The sequence below is a fragment of the Podarcis raffonei genome, chromosome 3 (assembly GCF_027172205.1).
Source record: "Podarcis raffonei isolate rPodRaf1 chromosome 3, rPodRaf1.pri, whole genome shotgun sequence".
Taxonomy (NCBI): domain Eukaryota; kingdom Metazoa; phylum Chordata; class Lepidosauria; order Squamata; family Lacertidae; genus Podarcis; species Podarcis raffonei.
Genome location: NC_070604.1, coordinates 20,412,753 through 20,437,586, shown reverse-complemented (window position 1 = coordinate 20,437,586; position 24,834 = coordinate 20,412,753). Strand labels below are relative to the sequence as shown.

The 24,834-nt window shown below is 46.7% G+C and overlaps 1 protein-coding gene across 3 annotated transcripts; it reads left to right on the top strand.

Annotated features, from left to right (window-relative positions):
• The first annotated feature begins 1,181 nt into the window (after positions 1–1,181).
• Positions 1,182–24,834, top strand: COLEC11 (collectin subfamily member 11). Of its 3 annotated transcripts, none has more exons than XM_053380735.1 (7): positions 1,182–2,168; positions 5,431–5,580; positions 15,978–16,049; positions 20,935–21,006; positions 21,296–21,349; positions 23,586–23,681; positions 23,801–24,834. In XM_053380735.1, exons 2-7 carry the CDS (start codon positions 5,451–5,453, stop codon positions 24,208–24,210), a joined length of 834 nt encoding a protein of 277 aa, XP_053236710.1. In that variant the 5' UTR covers positions 1,182–2,168; positions 5,431–5,450; the 3' UTR covers positions 24,211–24,834. The 3 variants fall into 3 exon arrangements, with proteins under 3 accessions (XP_053236710.1, XP_053236708.1, XP_053236709.1); XM_053380733.1 differs by lacking the exon at positions 1,182–2,168 and adding an exon at positions 4,340–5,332; XM_053380734.1 differs by lacking the exon at positions 1,182–2,168 and adding an exon at positions 4,343–5,332 and having other exon boundaries at positions 23,819–24,834.

The window sequence follows — 24,834 nt, the reverse complement described above, 5'->3', positions numbered from 1 at the left end:
GTTTTCCCCCTACTGTGCTCTTTCAAGATAAGGAGAAATGGGAATGGGTGGGGCATCATTTTAATGGCCCAGTGTGGTTTATTAAAGGGTCAAATAGTAGTTTTCCACAAATATTTTGTGTCTCTATTTTTAGATGGCCATAGCAAGAGCCTTAGGCTCCAGTCCAGAGGTCCTAGAGCAGTTGGTGCTAGGGATGTACGAATACGCTGGGGCCTTTTAAAACGTTTTCTCCCAGCAGTTGCCATTATAGTAGTACACCCTCCGAGTACACAAAGGGATCTATCTATCCTAGGTTATATTAAGGCTTGTGAAGACCTGGGGGCTTCAGCATTGCTTATTGGTTTTTAATACCATGCAAACCGCACTGTGGGGAGCACGCCTTTATTATAGTATAGAACAGGGTTTTTCAAACTTTGGGTCGCCAGCTGTTTTTGGACTGCAGTTCCCATCATCCCTGACCACTAATCCTGCTAGCTAGGGATGATGGGAGTTGTAGTCCAAAAACAAATGGAGACCCAAGGGCCTGCTGGAACCTGCAAGGGCCCATCTAGTCCAGCATCCTGTTCTCACAGCAGCCAACCAGATGCCTTTGGGAAACCTGCAAGTTTGACCCGAGAACAAGAACCCTCACCCTGAGATTTCTAGCAACTGGTATTCAGAGGTATTACTGCCTTCCAACTGTGGAGGCAGAGCAAAGCCATCGTGGTTAGTAGCCACTTGATAGCCTTATCATAAGGAATTGGTCTAGTCCTCTTTTAAAGCCATTCTGAGTATGTGGCCGCCGCTGCCTCCTGTGGGAATGTGTTTCACAATTTTGACTGTGCAGTGGTACCTCAGGTTACATACGCTTCAGGTTACAGACACTTCAGGTTACAGACTCCGCTAACCCGGAAGTAGTACCTCAGGTTAAGAACTTTACCTCAGGATGAGAACAGAAATCATGCGGCGGCGGCAACGGGAGGCCCCATTAGCTAAAGTGGTGCTTCAGGTTAAGAACAGTTTCAGGTTAAGAACGGACCTCCAGAACGAATTAAGTTCTTAACCTGAAGTACCACTGTATTTCCTTTTATCTGTCCTGAGCATTCAAAGATTCAGGAAGACAAGACACATTCATGGCACCATATTGGTTCCAGGGCCTGTACCCAATACATAGGACTAGTAACATCATGGCAGCACTCTTCTCCACTGTGTTGGAGGAAGGGACTGATTAGGACAGTGGCTTTCATCTCGGGAGGTGAAAAGGCTCTGACTGGCCTTGGAAAACGCAGCTACAAGTGGTGTGTTTGCATGTGGCACAAAACTCATAGCTATTCCCACAGGAAGTGCCTTCTCTTAGCAGCCAAGACAAGCTTCAGTGGTGATATGATTATTGCACTTGATTAGGTTTTATCCTTGCTACTGCCTTGTCTTAGCAGTTGTTGGGAGAAGGCAGCCTGAATACAGTTCCAATGTGCTGCAAGCAACATGGGAAACAGCAACTGCCAAGTTTCTGTGGCCAGGCAGAAGTGGTGCTGGTCAAGAGCTGCAGATGAAATACAGCCTTCCCTACAATTCAGTTATCTCCAGTTTCTACACTATAGGGCCTTTTTAACACCCCTACCTATGGTCTGAAGTGGTACAGTCCATAATTCCACTACCTTGCTGTGTTCAATGTGTAGAATGTCTCTAAGCCACGTGCCAGGATTTGATGAGAACCATGGCCACGATGCATTTCTAAATATCCCGTCAGAAAACTAAAGGGAGACAGCAGAAGCTTTGCTCTAGCTGGATCCTGTTTACATTCCTGCAACTGGCCAGACCTAAATGGTTAACCAAGGATTTCTCTTCATGGGAAGGAGAGTTGTGAACGGGGAGGCATTCTGCATTCCCCAAAAAAAGTGCATTGCCAAAAGAAGCAGCTTACATCATGGGTCGCTGTAGCGTTCCCACACATTTTGCTCCTAATTACTGTCCTGCTGGACAGCTGAGCTGTTTCAAACAGGAAGCTGTTTATAGATAACGCTTGCAACTGTTGGGTCTGATTTGCTGGATGTCGAAGAGCAGGAGACGAGTTCGCTTCAAATTAAAAACTATCAGGCTCTTGTAAATAGTAGCAATGAGGTTCATCTGCGCAGTGTCCCTCCAGGCAGAGGTTGTGCTACGGTGCCTGTTTTCTCTGCAACTGTAAGGTAGGTGATGCTTTGAAAGCCTGAGATAAGAAGATAGACTGCGGGGCCACATACAGTTGCTCAGTGGAGTGGGTAGTAAACTTAAGGCTGGATTAACAGTGGTGTAGCGTTTATTTTTTAATTTTTTAATGGAAGCTAAGCTAAAGAGAGAGCATATTATGTTCAGTAGAGGAGTATAGTTTCTGGATTTAGTTTTTAACAGTTTTTGAAAAGCACACATGCTGCAGTGTCTTCTTACAGATGGTGTAGTAGTCACTTGAATATTTACTGCAGTCTGTAGAGAGTGTAAAGTAAGCTCATAGGGTGGAGTTTGTGTTGAGGGGTAGCAGACCAAAAATGAGCTGTCTTCACAGAAGCTAACTAATAAATCTAAAGGGAAAATAGCACAGATAAATGCTAAGCAAAACCTTTCCCAACTCGTAATATGTCCTTCTAGCGTTGCAAAAGGATGGCAGCTCTGTTCTCCACATTGCTGAGCCGCAAAAATAATACTGTTTGATTTTCTTTTTTTCTTTTAAAAAAGAGTAAGGCATATTGAATATGCTCGGCTTAATTTTTTGCCTGCCACGCTGCTGTTAAAGGCAGCTAAGTCTTGCCAGGAAAAAAAGGTGGCAGTAATTAAACGGTATTGGCCAACATCTTGGAGGAAGGCGTGGTGTGATCTGCATGGGTGCAAAAAACATTGGAAACTTTTGGAACTGGTGAGGTTTTCTAAGAGTCAGATTGGAGGGAGGGAGAGATGGAAACAGCAGCAACTGAGAGGGAAAATGCTCTTTCCCATTGGTGAGTTCTGGTGGGTTCCCTTCCTGACCTGGCCTCTACACACCATCTTCCAGGCAGTACTTAATTAAAAAGTGACAGGCTTCAAAATTATAGCCTCTGACTGGGAAAGGATTCCAAGAGTGGTTGCTGGCTGTGAAGAACTATCTGGGACTGAGGGAGAAACTCTCACAGTCATCCTGCTCATTTTCCAGAATGGAGCCCAACGCTTGAAAGGAGCTCTGGAGGTGGTTCTAGGAAGCCCTGACTTGAATTAAGCTCTGCTTCTGAGAAATACCTATGGAAACAAAAAAGGGGGGATGAAAGGCCTAGTAGAAACCCCCCAAAAACAAGATTAAAACAAGAGTAAAAGAGGAAGGATGCCGGGTGAGTAGGGTTGGTGGTGGTGTCAAGTCAAAGGAGAATAGAAAAGAATAAGAACCGCAGCAGGGGGGGTTAATTGTGGAGAACTGAAAAGTGGAAGGAGGAGAGGACAAATGTATGTGGAAACAGGGGAAAAAAAGAGAAATAAAGATCCCTTAAATGGTCTCTGAGGTGTGGGAGAGATGCTGCGATGGCACTGCAAGTATTTCTGAGGCACCCAAGTCACCTCAGAATAATCTCCCAGTTCTGGGCGCCGTCTAGTAGCCATTGCTGATGGGAGCGACCTGGACTAGGAAGACTATAAAGGAAAGGAGGTAGGATCCAGGGCTCTGAGGCTCCTAGCAATCTTCTCCTCATCTCACGTTTGCAGAAAGCAAGCTTGATATGTTAAGCTGCTCTGGAAGTGCAGTGGGGCCGAGGGAACTAACAGACCCGGGGGAAGAAATGAAGTTGGGATTAATCCATCTTCCCGCCAGCCTGGTGCTCTGCAGATGTTTGGCTTGCATTTCTCTTCAGCCCCAGGCAGTGCATCAATACTTGCTGGAGTTGGTTGGAGTTGTAGTCCAAAACATCCGGAAGGCACCAGGTTGGGAAAGGATGCGTTTAAAGAAGGCAATGGTCAGCTCCTACAAAAGCAAGGAGGAGAAGTAAGTTGCTTCTTGCTCTTCCCAGCCATCTCATGGCCAGGCCTAATATTAGGTACCAGTGGTTATTGGAGACTTTGAGCCCTGCAGCCATGATGCTGAGTCAGTAGCCCCATTACTCAACCACCTGCGCCATCTATATTTTTGTGGACAGTCTTAACCACCCTGGATGGGCAGCAGTGCGGTTCCCCATATGTACTCCTCACATAATATTTCAGCTGCGTGCAAACAATATTTTAAGCCACTATTCTTCAACCTTGGGTCTCCAAATGTTGTTTTTCAACTCCCATCATCCCCAGCCAAGGATGACAGGAGATGTAGTCCCAACAACATCTGTTGACAGGCTGAAGAACAATGGTTAAAGCAATGTAGGAGGTTTAGGAGGAGGCAGAGTTTAGTCCTGAAGCCTGTTTCAGTGTCAGGGTTCAGACCTTAAAGCAACTTTATCAAGAAACTGCAACAGTAGTGAGTAACTGCACCAAGCCCTTTACAGATCTAGGATTAGCGAGCTGGGCCTTTCTAGAAGTGATAGCAGTCCTCAGGAATATACACTACCTATATGCACACCAGGTTTGACAGGTGGAGGCAGAACAGAGAGTTCCAGTCCTTTCCCCCAAGCCCTTCTCCATCTTCATTCCCTGCCATTAGTGATGCCAGTGCCTCTTTTATCTCATAGAATTCAGTGCAGGCCACCTAGAACCAAGACAGCCCCAATCCATTTTCCCATGCTAATTCAGGAAGAAATTGACGTTTGTTCTTCCTCTTGAGCTTGCAAACAAGAAAAGCAGTGGAAAACAAAACAATTTAAGGCAGTTTTTCATTAGGTTCATCTCGCCCAATGCATTTGTACTTGGGATCTGTTCCTAAGCGGCTTTCATTTCCCTCAGTTGAACTCTCATAGCGGTTTTGAAAATGCAGTTCAGGCCTCCCTAAGGGAACCGTGAGCTGACCTCTCCCACCGTATGCATTGATTGGGCTTGGAGACTGGCTGCCAGCCTTTTCCTCCCAATCAGTGCAGTATAGGACTCTGTGACTGCCTGCTGTGTTGTCTGTAGTGTGCGAGTCTCCCTCTCTCTTCGCCCTCCTTCCCTGGGGAACCTTAAAACCTCTTCAGCCTTGCATTTCTATTTCTTTTGATCTGTTAGTCTGAACTTTTTTCCTGGGCTGAGGACAAGAGTGAGCTTTGGCTTGGCAAAGGCCCCTTTTCTCAGTTGCACTTGGGAGGTTTCGAATATTTCTTTGCTTTGCAAAGACTCTCTGACCAAGTCTGAGAACCCCCGATATAGCTTTCCTGCACAGTTAAGCAAATGACGTCCTGTGGAACTCTATATACTGCACAACACAAGGTACATGATAAGCTGCTTACATGCTGCAAAGGTAGGAGGCACTGGACTGTAGAGCACTGCAAACACAGCCTGGAACTACTGGAAGTCTTCGGAATTCCTTTTAACTGTTTATTCATTCTTTCCTTTTAGGAGTAAGGGACAAGCTCATTATGAAGAGTGATCTGGTTTTCTTTGTCTCTGTAATTAGCCTTGCCTTCCTGTCTCTGCCAACATCTGGATATGCTCAGCATATTGCAGAAGAATCCTGCTCTGTTCAGATTCTGGTTCCAGGCCTAAAAGGTAACGCGTGTATCTATTTTCATGAGCAATGAAGTTCCCCCGATCCCACCCAGTCATATTTTTGTTTGCCGAGGTTGCTTTCAGGATTGTTAGGTGTTTTCTATTGGCTAAATAGAAAATGGGTTGTACCTCACAGCGGTTGGCTAGAATGCGTTCACCAGGAGTTTCACAAACTTGATCAGAGAGTGTTAAACTGAATCCTGAAAGTGGGAGATAATATTTTAGAGGACACATCAAGTACTAGGGACAATAACTTCATTGGTGTACAGGAAACTGGGTCAGTAGTACAGGAACTTGCTAATGGGCAGGAAAAACCAATAAGGAAGCAGCTGGAGGAAATGATTTATGGTTTTAGTTGTCTTTATACTAATGCACAGAACATGGGGAATAAAAAAGTTGAACTTGAGCTCAGAAGCTGGTAGACTCTCCTTCACTGGAGGTTTTTTATTATTATTATTAAAAAAAACTAGATCGTCATCTGTCAGGGATTCTTTAAGCTGTTATTCCTGCATTGTATGGGGTTGGATTAGATGACCCTGGGGGTCATTTCTGACTCAACAATTCTGTGATTCTATGAAATTACATGTGCATATTTGTTTTTCTAAGGCTTCGCCTCTGTAGGGGAAGGAGCTTTTAGTCTTATGGTAGGGAGGTAAAGAAATCAACCACTGGAATTGTAGGCAAGACCTGGGAGAGTTTTTAATGGTGGTGGTGATTAAACATCACTGCACACCCACACCCTTAGTTCTCTGTCAAACCAGGGCTGAGAAAGCTGTAGGTCTTGAGATGTTGCTGGACTCCAACTCCCATCAGCACCAACCAGCATGGCCACTGGTCAGGAACGATGGGAACTGTAGTCCAGTGGCATCTGGCTTCAGGCATCCCATGCTTGCTGTAACCTGCCTGATACTGGTACTGTCATACTTTTTATTCATCCCACAATCCTAGTACCTGTCAAAATTCAAACACCCCCCCCCACCAAGGATTGTAATGTGAAAAGTGTTGTGAAATTTGGAAGATTTCCTGATGGCAGAATTTCAAGGGGACCTGCACAAAGGGGTGCCTCCCTATTTCCATATAGGCTGGCATGTAGCCTGTTCTGGAATTCTGCATACTGGTGCTAAATCCAATTTGTTGTTGCATTTCCAGATCACTTGTTAAGAATGCTGTAGAATTTTCTTTTAGGCCTGCATTATATATTTGAAAAAGGAATGCGGGTGGCTCTGTGGGTTAAACCACAGAGCCTTGGGCTTGCTGATCAGAAGGTTGGCGGTTCAAATCCCCACGACGGGGTGAGCTCCCGTTGCTCAGTCCCTGCTCCTGCCAACCTAGCAGTTCGAAAGCACATAAAAGTGCAAGTAGATAAATAGGTACCGCTCCAGCGGGAAGGTAAACGGCGTTTCCGTGCACTGCTCTGGTTCGCCAGAAGTGGCTTAGTCATGCTGGCCACATGACCAGGAAGCTGTACACCGGCTCCCTCGACCAATAAAGTGAGATGAGCACCACAACCCCAGAGTCGGTCATGACTGGACCTAATGGTCAGGGGTCCCTTTACCTTTATATATTTGAAGTGAATTTGTCACTTAGATCACTGCTGATTAGCTGATGCGTTCTTTAATTCCACTGGATCCTGGACTGCATCTCTGGGAATTTAGAGTTGCCCACCGACTAGGAAAAAATAGATGCCTCCTACATGGCTGTTTCAGTGCATTTAACAATGGCCTGATATGCATAGATCAGTAGATGAAGCTACATGGAAACAAGCACCATCTTCTAAAGTTTGTGCACTGAGCTGCTGTTAAAGACACAGCTGCAGTCACCTGTAGAAAAGAATGACAACCTATTATGATGGTACAATGCAAGGAATTCGAGTCTCTCTGAAGCATCCTTTTGGATCAACAGTTGTAGTGCTTGCGGAACATGTTTTTCAGAGAAACTAATTGGCATGTCTCTTGACTTCATTCTCCCTAGGGTTAGTTAGTATGGCCTACCAACCCTCCTTCTGCCCTCCTTTTAACATTTCCAAAACATTTTCTGGGAACTGTCGTGCCTGAACATTCTGCCTCTGACCTTAAGGCCGCTACACTTAAAAAAGAGGGAAAGTAAATAAAGGGCCAGTTGGAATAAACTGGAATTATTTAAGAAATGTGATGCCAGATCCCATGCTTTAAGCATTATGGCTGAGTGCTTTTTTTTTACCCAGCCAGATGGGTGGAGTATAAATAATAAAAATATTATTATTTATTATTATTATTACTACTACAAGAAGTAAACACACCTAACTAGTGTTGCAGCAGTTGTTAAATATTAATGCTTTGGTATTTTAGCAAATGAAGGAAATTTACATTTTGGTTGCTTAATGTCTTCAACATTTCATTCTCAAAGTATAAGGACGTCATTTTTTTGCATTGCTATTCTCGCCAATTGCCACCTAGTTTAATTTGTTGTCCCAGTGTACTTACGCACTAATGCCTTCTCATGCAAATGATAAAACAAATTCAAGCCAATAAAAACACAGCACACAAAAAGGCAGCTTACATCTACGGTGTGTACCCCTTGGGCATATATGTGCCGTAAGCTTATATCACTGTTATGCCATCATTACGGATTTGCCACAAGGGATCTTCGGAATTGCAGTTTGAGGCAGAGTTTTGCTCGAGTTACCGTACTCCTTTACAGATCTACAGTTCAAGAGGGAAGGATTATTCAACCAAATTTAAGCCAGTAGTATACAGTTATGCCACGTGTACAGTCCGCCTGCAGAAATAGTTAATGTGTAGCATTACAAGGGACGCGGGTCGTGCTGTGGGTTAAACCACAGAGCCTAGGACTTGCCAATCAGAAGGTCAGTGGTTTGAATCCCTGCGATGGGGTGAGCTCCCGTTGCTCGGTTCCTGCTCCTGCCAACCTACCAGTTCAAAAGCACGTCAAAGTGCAAGTGGATAAATAGGTACCGCTCCAGCGGGAAGGTAAACGGCGTTTCCGTGCGCTGCTCTGGTTCGCCAGAAGCGGCTTAGTCATGCTGGCCACATGACCCAGAAGCTCTACGCCGGCTCCCTCGGCCAATAAAGCGAGATGAGCGCCGCAACCCTGGAGTCGGCCATGACTGGACCTAATGGTCAGGGGTCCCTTTACCTTTACCTAATGTGTAGCATGTGGTTGTTGGCATAATGGCACATGCATTATATAGGTATGAGAAAGGCCCCTAAAGCACTATGCAGTGGAAGACAAATGTCTTTTGCAGTGAAGACAGGGAAAGGTAGAGCAGAGTATAATGTGGCTGCTCCTTCTGCAGGAGGAAAAGGTGGCAATACTCTTTCCCTGCCTACTGTGCATAAACTGGGCTGGGGTATGAGTCACTCTTGTGAAGGAAGAATGGTATATACTGAAATTGTGTGTGTGTGTGACAGAGAGACAGAGACCTTGCCCATTTTGCCTTTATGTTCCAGAATGCCATTGCCCAAGCCAAAATGCTGATTTTTACACCTTGGGGATGAAACTATCCAAATGTAATGTCTGAATTTGTTGTTGTTGTTTAGTCGTTTAGTCGTGTCCGACTCTTTGTGACCCCATGGACCAGAGCACGCCAGGCACTCCTGTCTTCCACTGCCTCCCGCATGTCTGAATTTAGTAGGATGCTTTTATTCAAACAGGTAGCACAGCACTTTAGAGAAAATGGAGAGCAGTGTTAAATTGGGACTGGTTGTCTCTTAACTAGATTTAATATAGTGCATATTTATAGAAAGGAATAGTCTATTCTGCAGAGCACAGACTAGGTAGATGGGGGCATTAATCTTGATCTACTGATGCCTTCTTTGACCTTGGAAAAGCATCTTAACTACTCTATCTTAGTTTGCCTGTTTGTAAAGTCAAAGCATTACCACTAGATAAAACTACAAAACCACACAGAGTATGAACAGTAAGCTTATGTTTTTGGGGGAAGCCCTTCTATATATTGTCGCACAAATGCTAAAAATGATGGTTGTTAGCATGCACAGGTCTGACTGTTTAATGAGTTCCAACAATCTCATATTCCTCAAATGATCAGGAAACACTGAACTATCTGTCTATCTCTGCCAGAGAAAGAAAGGGTGATGGGTCCCAAATCTGCTCATGGTTCCACATATCCTACCTAATTAGAAGCTATAATCATAATAGTGAAGGAGATTGATGAAGAAATTCAGTGAAGCACAAAATGGCCTGCGAAGGCCACAGCTAATATAAAATCTCTAAAAAGCCATCAGTGCCTGATCTAAACTGTCATGGGGGTAGCTGGCTAGCTTAGAGGAGTGCTAATGAGATTTGGAGCCTTTCATCTGTTGGCTGAAATCCAGCTCATGCCCTCAGCTTCTCCGCAGCCTTGAGTCTTAGTACTTTGGAGCAATCATATTTCTTTTTCTGGAGGATGTTGGTTGGGTGCCTTTGATGCTACAGCAAAGTTCAAAAAAGTACCCACTTCACATCTGGAATGGCCCTGTGGCAGAGGCTGCATTCACACAAAGGCAAAAGGTGTCAGGTAACCTTGCTGGAGCCGTGGCTAAGGGCATGGCTAGTTTTTCTAAGGGCATGTACTGTATGCACAGCAGTACATTATCCACATTTTCCTTCACAAGGAGGGCTATTGATCAATGAAGACATTTGAGAACATCCCAGAGTTTCCACTGCTACATTTTCTAGTGACCTATGGTGCCATTTAAATGTTGCATTTGTCTAATGGGTTAGTGCTTTATATTAATTTGTGTGTGTGTCCCCGAATGTCTTATCATGTATTGTTGCTGTTGTTTTTAAGTTGATAATAGAATGGAAACCATGACTAAATGCAGAAGCTCTGTCCGAAGTTTACTGTGTTCCCATTGCATGGGTAACATGTATCTGAATGTTCTGTGACCATGCTGTTCTTGTTTTCCGAAACTGAACTTTCTGCATCTTTTTTTCTATTCTCTTTTGCCGTTCTCAAGACCTCATTAGATTCTGAGAAGCCAGTTCATTTCCTCTTGCATTTGTACTGTCTCCCTTTACCTTTCGCCTTTTCCCATTGACCAGGCTTGAGTGTATTTACCTTAGGGAAGAGACCTAGTCTTCATTATATCTTTTTAACTTTTATCTGGAAAATCCCTCTGAAAACTTAAAAAATGGTGGAGTTCAAAAGCCGAGGTTGCTGAGCAAACACAACCAACCAGACCCTTGACACCAGGTGGTTCTTCTTATATCTAGACATATATGCACATACTGACACCCAAATGACATTGAGTGATCCTATACTCAGTTATGCTCAGAGTGGTCCCTTTGGTATCAATTGCAAAATTATTTCAGTGGATCTTGTTATGTACTGAGTTGAATAGGATCCAAACTGCAGCAGTCTGATTGGTCCTAGAACAATAGGATCCAAAAGGCAGCAGTCTGATTGGTCCTAGAACAATAGGATTCAGAATGCAGCAGTCTGATTGGTCCTAGAACAATGCAGCAGTATGATTGGTTGGCAGGAACCACCCAATCATGCTCCAGATAGAAGTGAATCCACAACCTGATTGGCTTACAGTAGAATTCCGGAATTAGCCAATCATGTGCAGCCCATTGTGTAAATAATGTATATAAAGCAGATACCTTGAGGGGACTTTCATTCATTCCTCCTCACCACTATGAGCTGAATAAAGAGCATGAAATCACTTTGCGACTCTGAGTATATTTCACTGGCGACGAAGGTGGGATCCCGCTGAGCTGACTGCCACACACAGCACCGCAGTACCGCCACCTGCTGCACCGCTGCCTCGCACCGTGTATCCAAGCTTCAGCTCCGGGACACAAGGAACTCAGAATGGCAACCGACAACAGCTTCTCGCCGTTCAACCCAGCATCTGGAGACTGGGAAGCGTACGCCTCCCGTTTCACCTTCCTCCTAGAAGCCAAAGGGGTCACCGATGAAGAAGACGCCAAGAAGAGGGCAATATTCTTCAGCGTCTGCGGAGAGGAGACATTTGAAATCGCCCGGGCTCTCCTTGCGCCTGAAGACGTTGCTACTGTTCCATACAAAACAATAATGGAACAGCTGAAGGGGCACTTTTCGCCACAGCCCTCAGTGGTGGCTCGTCGAAATGCCTTCTACGCAAAGCGGCAAGCCCCTGGGGAAACCATAACTGGGTTTGTGACCTCTCTCCGCCAAGCTGCCCGGTTCTGCAACTTCTCAGAGCTGGAGAACATGCTTTGTGACCGCCTCATCGGTGGCCTGAAGGATGAGAAGCTGCAACGACGCCTCTACGCTAAGAAGAACCTAACGTTCCAGGTCGCTCTGGAGGAGGCCCTGGCAACGGAAGCTGCCGAGAGGTCGACGCAAGAGGCACAGCCGAGCCAGCCGTCCCAACCGAGGGTCCACCACGAAGACCTCACCGACGACTCAGGATCCAACAGGGAGGAGGTGCACCGAGTACAGCAGCGCACTCAAGCAGCCCACATACCACAGCTGCCTCGACGAGAAGGAGGGAACTGCGCAAGCTGTGGAGAAAGTCACGAGAGGAGGACCTGCCATTTCCGCAACGCAGAGTGCAGGCAGTGCAGAAAATTGGGACACATCGCCCGGGTGTGTCGGGCTCGGCCCACCCAATGCCAGACATCAGATGACCAATCCAAGAGCCCCAGGTCCCAGGGCCCAACGCACCAAGGCAACTCGACGGAGCTCACGGACTTCCAGGTATACCAGTTGCCCCACCCCAACGTAGAGAAAATTTATGTAGAGGTACAGATAGAGGGGGCCCCATGCCGCATGGAGCTTGACACGGGTTCAACTCTATCCATAATCTCGGCAAGGACCTTAAGGAAACTGTGTCCTACTGGGGGTCCCAGACTCAGGCCGGCCCCATTCACCCTCCGGGACTTCCAGAAACGTAAGGTCCCCACAATGGGGGTGGGGACCTTCAGGGTGCAGTACCGAGGGCGGACGCGGCAACTGGACTTGCTTGTGGTCAAGGGCCCCTACATTAGCTTACTGGGATTGGCATGGTTTGGACCACTGGGGCTAGCCGTCACCGCGGTGAACCACACTACCTTAAAAGTGGACGTGGATGCCATATGCAAGGAATTTCCAGGGGTTTTCGATGGGAAATTGGGACAGTATACGGCCCCCCATTGCTCTACAGCTTGACCCCGCAGTACGACCGGTCAGGCTCAAGGCCCACCGGGTCCCGTTCGCCCTGAAACCCTGTACAGACGAGGAAGTGGACTGACTCGTGGAGCAAGGAGTGCTGGAGCCGGTGCCTAATGCCCCCTGGGAAACCCCAATCGTCACACCCGTCGAGCCTAATGGTTCGGTCTGCATCTGCGCAGACTACAAATGTACCATAAACAAGGCCCTCACGACCCATGCATACCCAGTGCCAGTGGTCAGCCATGTCCTTGCTACCCTGGCTGGGTCGAAAATTTTTGGCAAGCTGGACCTGGCCCAAGCATATCAACAGCTGCCAGTAGATGAGGCCACAGCAGAGGCACAGACGATTGTGACGCACAGAGGAGCGTTCAGGGTAAAGCGGCTGCAATTCGGTGTCAGCGTGGCACCAGGCATATTCCAGAATCTAATGGACTCTCTCCTTAAAGGGATTCCTGGTGTCACCCCCTTCTTCGATGATGTGTTGATTGCCGGGCCCACACCCGAGGAGTTTGAGGACTGCCTCCGCACCATTCTGCACCGTTTCCAGACGGCGGGTCTCAAGGTGAAGCGGGAAAAATGTCTACTAGGAGTGCCTCAGGTGGACTTTCTGGGATTTATGGTGGACGCAGAAGGGGTCCACCTGACTGGGGACAAGGTACGGGCCATTTGTGATGCCCCAGCGCCCAAGAACAAGACTGAACTTCAGGCCTTCTTGGTACTATTGAACTTTTACCATTCCTTCCTTCCCCACAAGGCGGCGGCAGCGGAGCCCCTACACAGACTCCTGGACAAGTGGGCCCCTTGGGTGTGGGGCCACTGCCAGGAGGCCGCATTCCAGGCAGTCAAGGACTTGCTTGTCTAAAACTCGGTCTTGGCACACTTCAACGAGAGGCTGCCGGTGGTGCTAGCATGCGACGCCTCACCCTATGGCATTGGCGCTGTCCTGGGACACCAACTCCCGGATGGAAGAGAGGTACCGGTGGCATACTTTTCCCAGACACTCAACGCAACCGAGCGGAACTACTCGCAAATCGACAAGGAGGGTCTGGCAATCGTGAAGGGAGTAAAAAAATTCCATGATTTCTTGTACGGGCGGCCCTTCACCGTGGTGACTGACCACAAGCCGTTGCTTGGCTTGTTTGCCCCCGAAAAGCAGACCCCCCAAGTGCTGTCTCCTCGCGTCCTCAGGTGGTCAATTTTCCTTGCCAGCTACCAGTATGCACTGATTCACCGCCCTGGGAAGGTGATGGGCCATGCGGACGCCCTCAGCAGGCTACCACTACCGGAAACAGGCCCCGACCCAGCACCTGCACAAGAGGTTATGAGCCTGGAGCTGCTTCCCGAGCGCCCCATTCCAAGAGCACACCATTCCAAGAAAGATAGGGTCATCTCCCGGGTCCTGGACTGGGTGTGAAGGGGATGGCCCAGCAGCAGCCCCGGGCCAGAATTCGCCGGCTACACAACCCGCAAACATGAACTGTCGGCCCACAAGGGGTGCCTGTTATGGGGAAGCAGGGTCGTTGTTCCCCAGCCCCTCTGCAAAAGGGTCCTCACAGCCCTACACAAGACACACCCAGGGGTAGTAAGAATGAAGGCCCTTGCCAGGAGTTATGTGTGGTGGCCGGGGATCGACGGAGAGATAGAGGCCTGGGTCAAACACTGCCAGGCCTGCCAAGAATCCCACCCAGATCCCCCAAGGGCCCCAGTCCAGTCCTGGGAGTCCGCCCGAGCACCATGGTCACGCCTGCATGTGGACTTCGCTGGCCCCTTTCAGGGGAAAACATTCTTCATAGTGGTGGACTCCTACACCAAATGGCTGGAAGTCGCACTGGTACCGTCCACTTCTACGTCCGCAGCCATCCGGGTACTATGCATGCTGTTTGCAACCCACGGGCTCCCTGACACTCTCGTCTCAGACAACGGGACTGCATTTACGTCAGGAGAATTCCAAACCTTCACAGCGCAGAACGCCATCCGCCACATCCATTCGGCGCCATTCCACCCTGCCACCAATGGCCAAGCAGAACGCATGGTGCGGACCACCAAGGACACCCTTCGCCGCATGACGCAAGGGGATTGGGAGTACCGCCTTGCCACATTCCTTCTAGCACAGCACAGCACCCCCAGCTCAACGACTGGCTGGAGCCCCGCTGAACTACTAATGGGTCGGCGCCTTGCAATCAGATTGGACCGCCTTCACGCCGATAGAGCTCAGGATGAGGTAGTGGTGGGGGAAGGCAGGAACCCCCGGACCTTCGAGGCCCAGGACCCAGTGTATGCAAAGAATTTTGGGGCAGGCCCTGCATGGGTACCCGCCACAGTCACCAGGGTCACTGGCCGTGTCGTACGAGGTGCTAACAGATGGGGGGCAATGCTGGCGCTGCCACTGCGACCAGATACGGCGACGATTCCTGGGAGAAAACCAGGAGGAGGAGGACAGGTCAGAGGAGTCCCAAGGGAACAGTGGGGCAGTGAGGCCCATAGAGCAGCAGGGGCAAGCAGGAGAGGCAGAATTAGTAAATACAGAGAGGACCCGTGAGGCCGAAAGGACACTGGAACCAGAACCACGACTGAGCGAGCCGGTTGCGCCAGACCATACAGCCCCAACACAGCCAGCATCCTTGGAACACGAGCCAGAACCTGAACCCCGGACCAGGGAACACCCCAGGCCGCAACGCACATGTAGGCCGCCAGCGTACCTTGAGGACTATGAATGCGACCTCCCGGGCAGGACTGGAACTTAGAGGGGAGGGGTGTTATGTACTGAGTTGAATAGGATCCAAACTGCAGCAGTCTGATTGGTCCTAGAACAATAGGATCCAAAAGGCAGCAGTCTGATTGGTCCTAGAACAATAGGATTCAGAATGCAGCAGTCTGATTGGTCCTAGAACAATGCAGCAGTATGATTGGTTGGCAGGAACCACCCAATCATGCTCCAGATAGAAGTGAATCCACAACCTGATTGGCTTACAGTAGAATTCCGGAATTAGCCAATCATGTGCAGCCCATTGTGTAAATAATGTATATAAAGCAGATACCTTGAGGGGACTTTCATTCATTCCTCCTCACCACTATGAGCTGAATAAAGAGCATGAAATCACTTTGCGACTCTGAGTATATTTCAGATCTGCACTGAGTTTGAATGCTGCCCACTCCTATTACTTATTGTAATTTTCACTACAAATCAAGAGGCTTGTTCATATTGAGAATTCAAGCATATTGTTTTTGTTATTGTATCTCCTTTTTAACTACAAAACAGGGGATGCTGGAGAAAAGGGGGAGAAAGGTGCCCCAGGCCGCCCAGGACGAGTTGGACCTCCAGGAGAAAAAGGTCAGTATTTTTTAAAGAGGGAGGTGATGGAGGTTACTCTTCACGAAACTGTTTATTTCCTAGTGCTGAGTAGAGGGTAATCATGTATATCAGGCTTTCTGGCAGTATTGTCGGGTCCAGTGTTCTCAAAAGAGAAGAAACTGCTCATAGCATCAGGAAATGGAAGAATTGAGAGCCAGGAACCTAACATTTCTTCTGCCTTAAGTTTTCCTGGCATCATAATTCCATCTTCTGTGATGCAATCAAATCCATGGGAATTCCTGCCCTGTCCTCCATCACTAGAGGGAGTGCTGCTAGATGGTCTGAATACCAGTCGTGGAGAACAAACCAACTGCTCAGTGGCGTAGCTTGGTGGGGGGAGCCACAGGGGAAGTTGCCCCAGGCGCAAAATTGATAGAGGATCAAAATTTCAACACTCAGTGCTGCCTCAATAAAGCTGCCCACTGCTGTCACTAGGCTCGATTGAAAACTGCTTCTCCATGCGAACCAGGAAGCCATCTCTCCAGAATGACTCTTTTCTGATTTCTGCGGCTGCAATCTCCTGGGCGACACGGATGCCGTTAGGCAGTTGAACGCACATGCATACTCCATCTTGTTTCCCTCCCTCCGCATGGCCCTGCGGCTGGCAACCCATGCTATGCCACTGCCCTGCTTGTTGACTTCCTGGATGCATCTGGCTTGCGACTGTTGGAATCAGGATACTGGGCCAGGTCAAAAGTGGGGAAACAACTGGTCCACAGACCAATTTGGCCTGGCAGGCTGTTGCTTAAAAAACACCCTCCCACCTGATGTCAGCTGAGTGACATGAGTGGTCCCACCCACTTATCAAAGTTGCCCTATGGGTGTGGTGGGAGATAGTGACCAAGCAGAATTGAACTTCCAATGGATCTGTTGTGCATCAACTGATTGAGCAGGTACAGTGGTACCTCAGGTTAAGTACTTAATTCGTTCCGGAGGCCCGTACTTAACCTGAAACTGTTCTTAACCTGAAGCACCACTTTAGCTAATGGGGCCTCCTGCTGTTGCCGCGCTGCCGGAGCACGATTTCTGTTCTCATCCTGAAGCAAAGTTCTTAACCCAAGGTAATATTTCTGGGATGGCGGAGTCTGTAACCTGAAGCGTATGTAACCTGAGGTACCACTGTACTTCAGTTCTGCTTTTTGCAGAGTTCTGGCATGAGAGAGGGTTCTCAAAACCAAAATCCAGCAGTACCCTGCTTTCTTGTAATACCAGACTTAGCTAAGGAAAGGTATTTTTCACATTCAGGAAGCAGCCAGAGTGAACAGACTGTATTGCGGGGGGCCATTAATGCCTGGAGCAAGGGGAGGGGTGTGCGAAAGTAATTCCTTGGCCGATCTGGCAATGGTTTATGTTTATAATGATGCTTTGGGACTTGCACAAGCATTTCTGTAATTCCATTTGTGCCAGGCCTGTAAGTTCTAAAATACTTAGGCTCTTTGTGAGTATTATTAAAAAGACATAAGAGGCTATTTTCATTGCAAAGAAATCTTATGAGAGAACAATTGCACACCAGAAACCAATTTATCTGACCCCTTTTATTTGACCTTTCTTCTGGACTTAGAGCACTGGGAGCTCTTTGAGAGAGACCTGGAAGGAGTAGTTAGAAAATAAATACAAAAACTAAATGTGGCATTTGGCTTTAGAGAAGGTATAAAGTTTCTGCCCCCCCCACTCAAGCTCACCATAACAACGGCAAATAGCTTTGCAAGAAACGAAAGAAATAGTTAAGAACCTCTGAATACCAGTTAATGTTCTACTTGTCAATTTTGTTGCATACAACCTGAAACGTATGTAACCTGAAGCATCTGTAACCCGAGGTACCACTGTACATTCTTTCTGCAGCACCCCTGTGGGGCTCAGGAGCCGAGTTATTTCATCTCTTGTCTGCAGAGATGGCAGCTTCTCATCCTTTTTCAAACATCCTCCCTTGTGGAGTGTTCTCTCAGCCTCCCCTCCCCTCTCCTTGGGAGTCCTCTGGGCAGCCGCTGCTGCCGCCCCTGGTCTCTGAGCTGCCCCATGCCTGCCCCAACGAGAGGTGCTTCCTCATACTGCCCCACAGGGGCCTGGGACTTGTCTGTCTAATCTAATCTCAACAGCAAGGGCTGGCAGACTGGCTGGCTAGGCTCTCTCGCCCGCTTGCTTGCTCACTCTGAGGCAACCTCAGCTCCTGGCAACGAGCACTCCCTGACCAGCCCCAGAAGCAGCAGTTGCCTGGGGAACTTGTAGCCAAGGCTGCTGCAACAAACAGCTGTGCGAGGCAGAGATGCGAGAAGGCATCAGAGGAGAGAGGGAAGGAAAGAGAGACAGAGGCCAGTGTTGCCCGTTGCACCCCTCAACATCATTCAAGGCACCCCAAGGTGCTATGGCGCACTGGTTGAAAACCACTCGTCTAAGGCACTGAACCCTTTCACACAACTCAATTTTGTATTGAATATAGGGATTATTTGGTTGTATCTGTCATAAGAGCTTCCGTCTTCCTACATACAACTCACCCTGTCATATGTACACAAGCGTCCTATATAATCGCTCTAATTTTTCCACGCATGGATGAGAGCTTCAAGCTGGGTTCCAAAATGTTGGCTGACGAGACTGCTGCTTCTGTTATCTAGTCACAGAAGACTGTTGTGAATTTTTCCTCCGTTCATGATGAGCATTGCAGCAGCCTCAAATATACCCGCCAGAAGATGCCACAAAATTAGTATTGGTATCTCACAGCAGGAACCGAGATGGTTTTTCCGTTTTAATGGCAATGCTGTACAGCACTTTTTACAGCAGAGTTGTGACAAAACAAGCCTCTTAAAAAATTGGCTGTTTCAGCTATTTGTCATGAATAAGGGACATACATACAATAAGGCACAAACTGGATACAAATATTGCTAGCAATGCTTAAGTATTTGTTTTGTGTCCTTTTCACCGTTTTTTCCCAGGTTGACTCAGGGCCTGAGGTTGCAACCCTATACATGCTTACTTGGCAATGAACCCCATACTTCTGAGTAGACATGTAAAGGATTGCATTATAAAACGATTCAAGACTGAGGAGGGAAGCGTCCATGCACCCAGAAGCCTCCAGATTACTGTAGCAGCTACTGGTCAAGTGGAAAAAAACATTCAGGCTCTCTATTTGCACGTTCCGCTTGTTCACTTACAATCTGCCACTACAGGTCTTCTGCCTGCAGCACCAAATAAGAAACAAGACGGTTGTAATGGGGGTTGTTGGAATATAGCTCATCAGAATCCATGGTTGCTACAGCCTGCTGAGAGCTTCTGAGCAGGCGGAGGTTATTCTTAGGCAACTTGTGTAAACTGGCTACCTCCGTACCAGTGTGTGCTCTTCTTGGAATGAGATATACACAAAACAATCCATGTTTTTTCACTCTTCTGCTCACTTTTTGGGTGCTATTGAACTATGTTGTTGTTTAGTCGTTTAGTCGTGTCCGACTCTTCGTGACCCCGTGACCAGAGCACGCCAGGCACTCCTGTCTTCCACTGCCTCCCGCAGTTTGGTCAAACTCATGTTGGTAGCTTTGAGAACACTGTCCAACCATCTCGTCCTCTGTCGTCCCCTTCTCCTTGTGCCCTCAGTCTTTCCCAACATCAGGATCTTTTCCAGGGAGTCTTCTCTTCTCATGAGGTGGCCAAAGTATTGGAGCCTCAGTTTCAGGATCTGTCCTTCCAGTGAGCACTCAGGGCTGATTTCCTTCAGAATGGATAGGTTTGATCTTCTTGCAGTCCATGGGACTCTCAAGAGTCTCCTCCAGCACCATAATTCAAAAGCATCAATTCTTCTGTGATCAGCCTTCTTTATGGTCCAATAACATACATTAAAGGTGCACACACACACAGTGAATCTAAACTCCTGCAACCATTTCTGTTGCATGCATAATAGAAAACCTGGGCAAATAATGAAAAAGATGGCCAGATACTGAAGTGTTGTTGACAATATTTATATCTGATTTGTGCTGCAATGTGCATATTTATCTCTTATTCATTAGAATTTGCTGAGGCAGCCAATTTTTTAAAGAGGCTCGTTTTGCCACAGCTCCATTGTAAAATGCTGTATAACGCTGCCATTAAAACTGAAAAACCTTCTTGTTTCCCGCTGTGAGGCTCCAGATAGTTATTTCGTGGTATCTTCCTGAGGCTGCTGTGCACTTGTTAATAAAGACTTTGAATGCATACAGGGAAAAGATCAGCCGTGTAGTCTGCTTAGCATAGATGAAATGAAAGGGCTGTAATCTCAGACCTGTGGTTGTGAGGGCATGATCTATTCATTTCAGTGGGGCTTGAACTAATTTTAGTCTCTGGCAACTCTGACTGAGGACTACATGATGCTTTCAGGTATTTTTTGATACATCGGTGAGGCCAAGAGGGGGGGGTATTGTTTTCTGGGTAGCCCAGGACCCCTATGTTATATACTGAAGTTCTCACCCTGGGCCAGCAGGGGGATACTGTAGATAGTTATGCAAATGAAGGATCAAAAGTGACGTTCAGTGATTGGATAGTTTGTATGCAAATGAAGGATCGAAAGTGACGTTCTGTGATTGGATAGTTTTAGAAAATGGCAACAGTTACATTGTTCTGGAGCTCTATATAAGCAGGCTGACTGAGCTCCTCAGATCAGTTCTGTTCCAGCTTACAAATAAAGAGCTGCTTGGAAGAATCGCTGTGTCGTCTGATATGTTCGCCCACAACTTAACACCCTATACATACTGCCCAGGCTTGGGCGCCAGGGAGATCACTTTCGTGTTGCTAACACAGCAGTTTGATTTCACCCCTCAAGGCACACTCCATTGTCTCTGACTACTGAGGGTATATGTAAAAATTTACATTTAATTTGTCTTTTGTTTTGTTTTCCCCCCTCTAGGAGAAACAGGGGACAAAGGACAGAAGGGGAGCATAGGGAGACATGGAAAAATTGGCCCCATTGGCTCAAAAGGTATGTTTCCTTTCAATATTTGTTAGGTGGTTATTTCCGAAAAGTTGTTTAAATTATTTTGAGGTTTTTTCTGCAAGGAACAAGAGATGATTGACCACGATTATGACAAAGCCATATGCGACGATCATGACAAATAAATGAGGTTGAGTTTCCTTCACATAGGTCAGCATTGGGAAGGCTTAAAAAACCCCATACAACTAGTGTTCTGGTGTCAGTGTATAAGATAAAGGCTGTTGTTTCTACTTGAAGCTATCTGCTGAGAAGCTTAACTTTATTTTCCCTTTCTTAGGAGAAAAAGGAGATAATGGGGATGCAGGCCCACCTGGTCCTAATGGAGATCCAGGTAAACCAACCATATCAGCACTGGTTTTAATGTATTAACATCCAATTTAAGGACCTAATTAATAAATGTGAAATTACGTATAGTTTGGTTTTTTTTAAAATGATGTTTAGTCAAGTTTTAAAGGTTACAAAGAGGGACAAAAAAGAGAACACAATCCGTACATAAAAACAAGTCACATCAAAAAAATAAAAAAAATAAAAAATAAAAGTAAAAATAAAAATAAAGATAAAAGTAAAAAGAAAAACAGATACAATCGGAAAAAAAGAACAAATCAAACCTTTACCTAACTTTCTTTCTTTAGCTTATTTCCTTGACCTCCTCACCCCCCCCTCTATGTATTCCAATTCAGTTAAATATTTCAGCAAATCCTTCATCTTTGTTTCTATCCTAATAATCCATCCTAATATACTGCAATTTTACATTCTCTTCTTTCACCAATTAACCATCCATTTTTACTTTATTTAATCTTATTTGTCATTAAAACTAATATATTTGAACTTAATCTCTTAAGACATTTCCCCTAGGGTCATAGAATTTTCATTCCACGATTTTTCCATCTCTCATTTAAAAAAATTTTTTTTTAAAAAAAGGAAAAAATCTCCATATATACACTTTAAATTCCCAATTTTTTCCCCCGCCGTCTCCCCTCCCCGGTCTCGGCCCCTGCCGTCAGTTCCATCAACCTCCAACAGTCCATCAACCTGGAGATCTTATATCCGAGGCTCTTAACTCTTCTTGACGTCCCTTCTGCCGATCTTCTTGAAATTACCTATAGTTTGTATAAGCTTGTATAATACGGTTTTTAAAGATAGAATATTTCAGCAGCCATATTAGATTAACCACTGAACTCGAGTGATATGCATACAGATGTGAATTAGCCCTTACCAGTCCAACTCATCTTTTGTTGTACCGATGTGTACTACACTCTCTCAAATTCAGCTCATGTCTATGAACCAGTCACCCCCCACCCCAGCATAATTCCTACTTTGTATGGGATGACACTGCAGAATTTTAGTTTGAATGCAATTGTGAATGGATATGATTTTCAACAGCCATTTCTATGATCTTAAATAGTTGCAGGAAACTGTGGGCTCTGTTTGAGCGCAGCCAAGATTTTATTGGCTTACTACACGTGGTTGTTCAGGAGAAAAAAATGATGGTTTGCATATCATGCTAAGAGCAGGCCTTGTGGTTTATATTACTTGGCTGCAAAGTGGGAGCAACTGAGCAGCATCTACCAGCAAGGTGTTCGTTCATAGTCTGACATGGTTTATTCCATACTATGGTTTACTATAACATACAGACCATCCCCTGTGATTCCTTTGTGCTGGGATGGACCATGTTGAACACAAACAACTGTCTTATATGTATGTACCAGCAGCCAGGTCTGGGGGGTTCAATACCTGCAATGCAGTGTTACTAGTATTCTCCAGAGCAGGGGTTGGCAAGGCTTACCGGGCATGGGCCGGATCACTTCACAGAGATCCTCCATGCGCCGGACCAGTGCAGCGCAATGCTGGAAATCGCGTCTGCGCAGAAGCGATTTTTGGCGTCTGGGCATGCGCAGAAGCGATTTCTGGAGCCGCAGAAGAGAGTCCCTGTGCCACGCTACGCCAGTTTAGCGCAGCACATGGGGACTCCCTGAGTGGGTGGCTCGGTTCAGGGGTGGCTCGTGGGTTGGCTAAATCGCCTCCGTAGGCTGCTTCCGGCTCATGGGCCTTAGGTTGCCTACCCTTACTCCAGAGGGTTGGAGTAACAGGATAGTAAGTTAATGGATAAAAGCTGTGAGATATGCACTATTTTGGGACGCGGGTGGTGCTGTGGGTTAAACAACAGAGCCTAGGACTTGCCAATCACAAGGTCGGCAGTTCGAATCCCCACGATGGGGTGAGCTCCCGTTGCTCGGTCCCTGCTCCTGCCAACCTAGCAGTTCAAAAGCATGCCAGTGCAAGTAGATAAATAGGTACCTCTCTGGCGGGAAGGTAAACGGCATTTCCGTGCGCTGCTCTGGTTTGCCAGAAGTGGCTTAGTCATGCTGGCCACATGACCCGGAGGCTGTACGCTGGCTCCCTCAGCCAATAAAGCGAGATGAGCACCACAACCACAGAGTCGGTCATGACTGGACCTAATGGTCAGGGGTCACTTTACCTTTATGCACTATTTTGGGTGACCAGCAAACAGTGCGAGACGTTTTGTGCAAATGCCCATATGTAACTTGCACACGGATTTTCTGCAGGCATTCCTTGTGAATGTGGCCAGCTACGAACAGCCATTGGTAAAATGGATAACCAAGTGACCTTGCTGATGACTGAGTTGAAGTTCATTAAAAAAGGTAAGAGTGTCCAGACGAACATTCTCCCTTGCATGTGGGGCAATCTTGCTTGCTTAATCACTGGTTGATTGTGCTATGCATTAAGTTGGTTTATAGAAATGCGAGTGCTCACTTTTCAGCACTGCCCTCCCCCGCAGCTGTTGCTGGTGTGCGTGAGACAGATAATAAGACTTACTTGCTGGTGAAAGAAGAGAAGAGGTACATGGACGCCCAGCTCTACTGCCAAGGAAGGGGAGGAACGCTGAGCATGCCCAAGGATGAAAACACCAATAGCCTAATTGCTGCTTACATCAATCAAGCTGGCCTCAGCCGAGTTTTCATTGGCATTAACGACCTAGAGAAAGAGGGCCATTTTGTTTACTCCGACCGGTCCCCAATGCAGACCTTCAACAAATGGAGCAACGGAGAGCCAAATAATGCTTATGATGAGGAGGACTGTGTAGAAATGATAGCCTCTGGGGGATGGAATGATGTCGCCTGTCATATTACAATGAATTTTGTTTGTGAATTCGACAAAGAAAATGTGTAGAAATATGATTCCTGCCCCCAGCTCAATTTTTGAATCAAGCTTTGTGTGCAGGTTAGGCTGTGTTTTTAGTATCGGTTTTTTTATAAGCTGGTGCAGTCCACAAATCCTGAACTGCTATCTGTTTATGGGTGTGTTTTGTGTGTGTGTGTTTGCACATAACACTAAGCTATGGTTGGTTTTAACCATGATTTATTTAATAAGCCATGGGTTGTCTCAGTTTCTTTTGTTTCTCCAAAGCTTGGCTTGTTTCCCAGCCACTCCTGCCTTGGGATTTGTAGCCTGATGAGCATTTGGGGTGGGGTGCCCAAGCAAGCCATGCTTAAGCAAAGCTTTCACATAAAGCAAACCATAGTTAAAATGAGTCATGGGTTCACAAGCATATCATGTTTGCTGGCAGAAAATAAACCAGGGTTTGTTTGCTGGGTTGGGTTCACCCGTTCAAACAAATTTATATAGGCTAAACAAATCATGGTTTAGCAGTATGTGCAAATCAGCCTTTTATTTGAAAGTTAGTACCTTGTTGATGAGGTGCTAATCTTTCAACAAGCTTCATATTAGTCTGGACAAATATCCCAGAACACCCTCACCTCTGCCAGTGTTACAAAGTTCTTCTATCACCCCAAA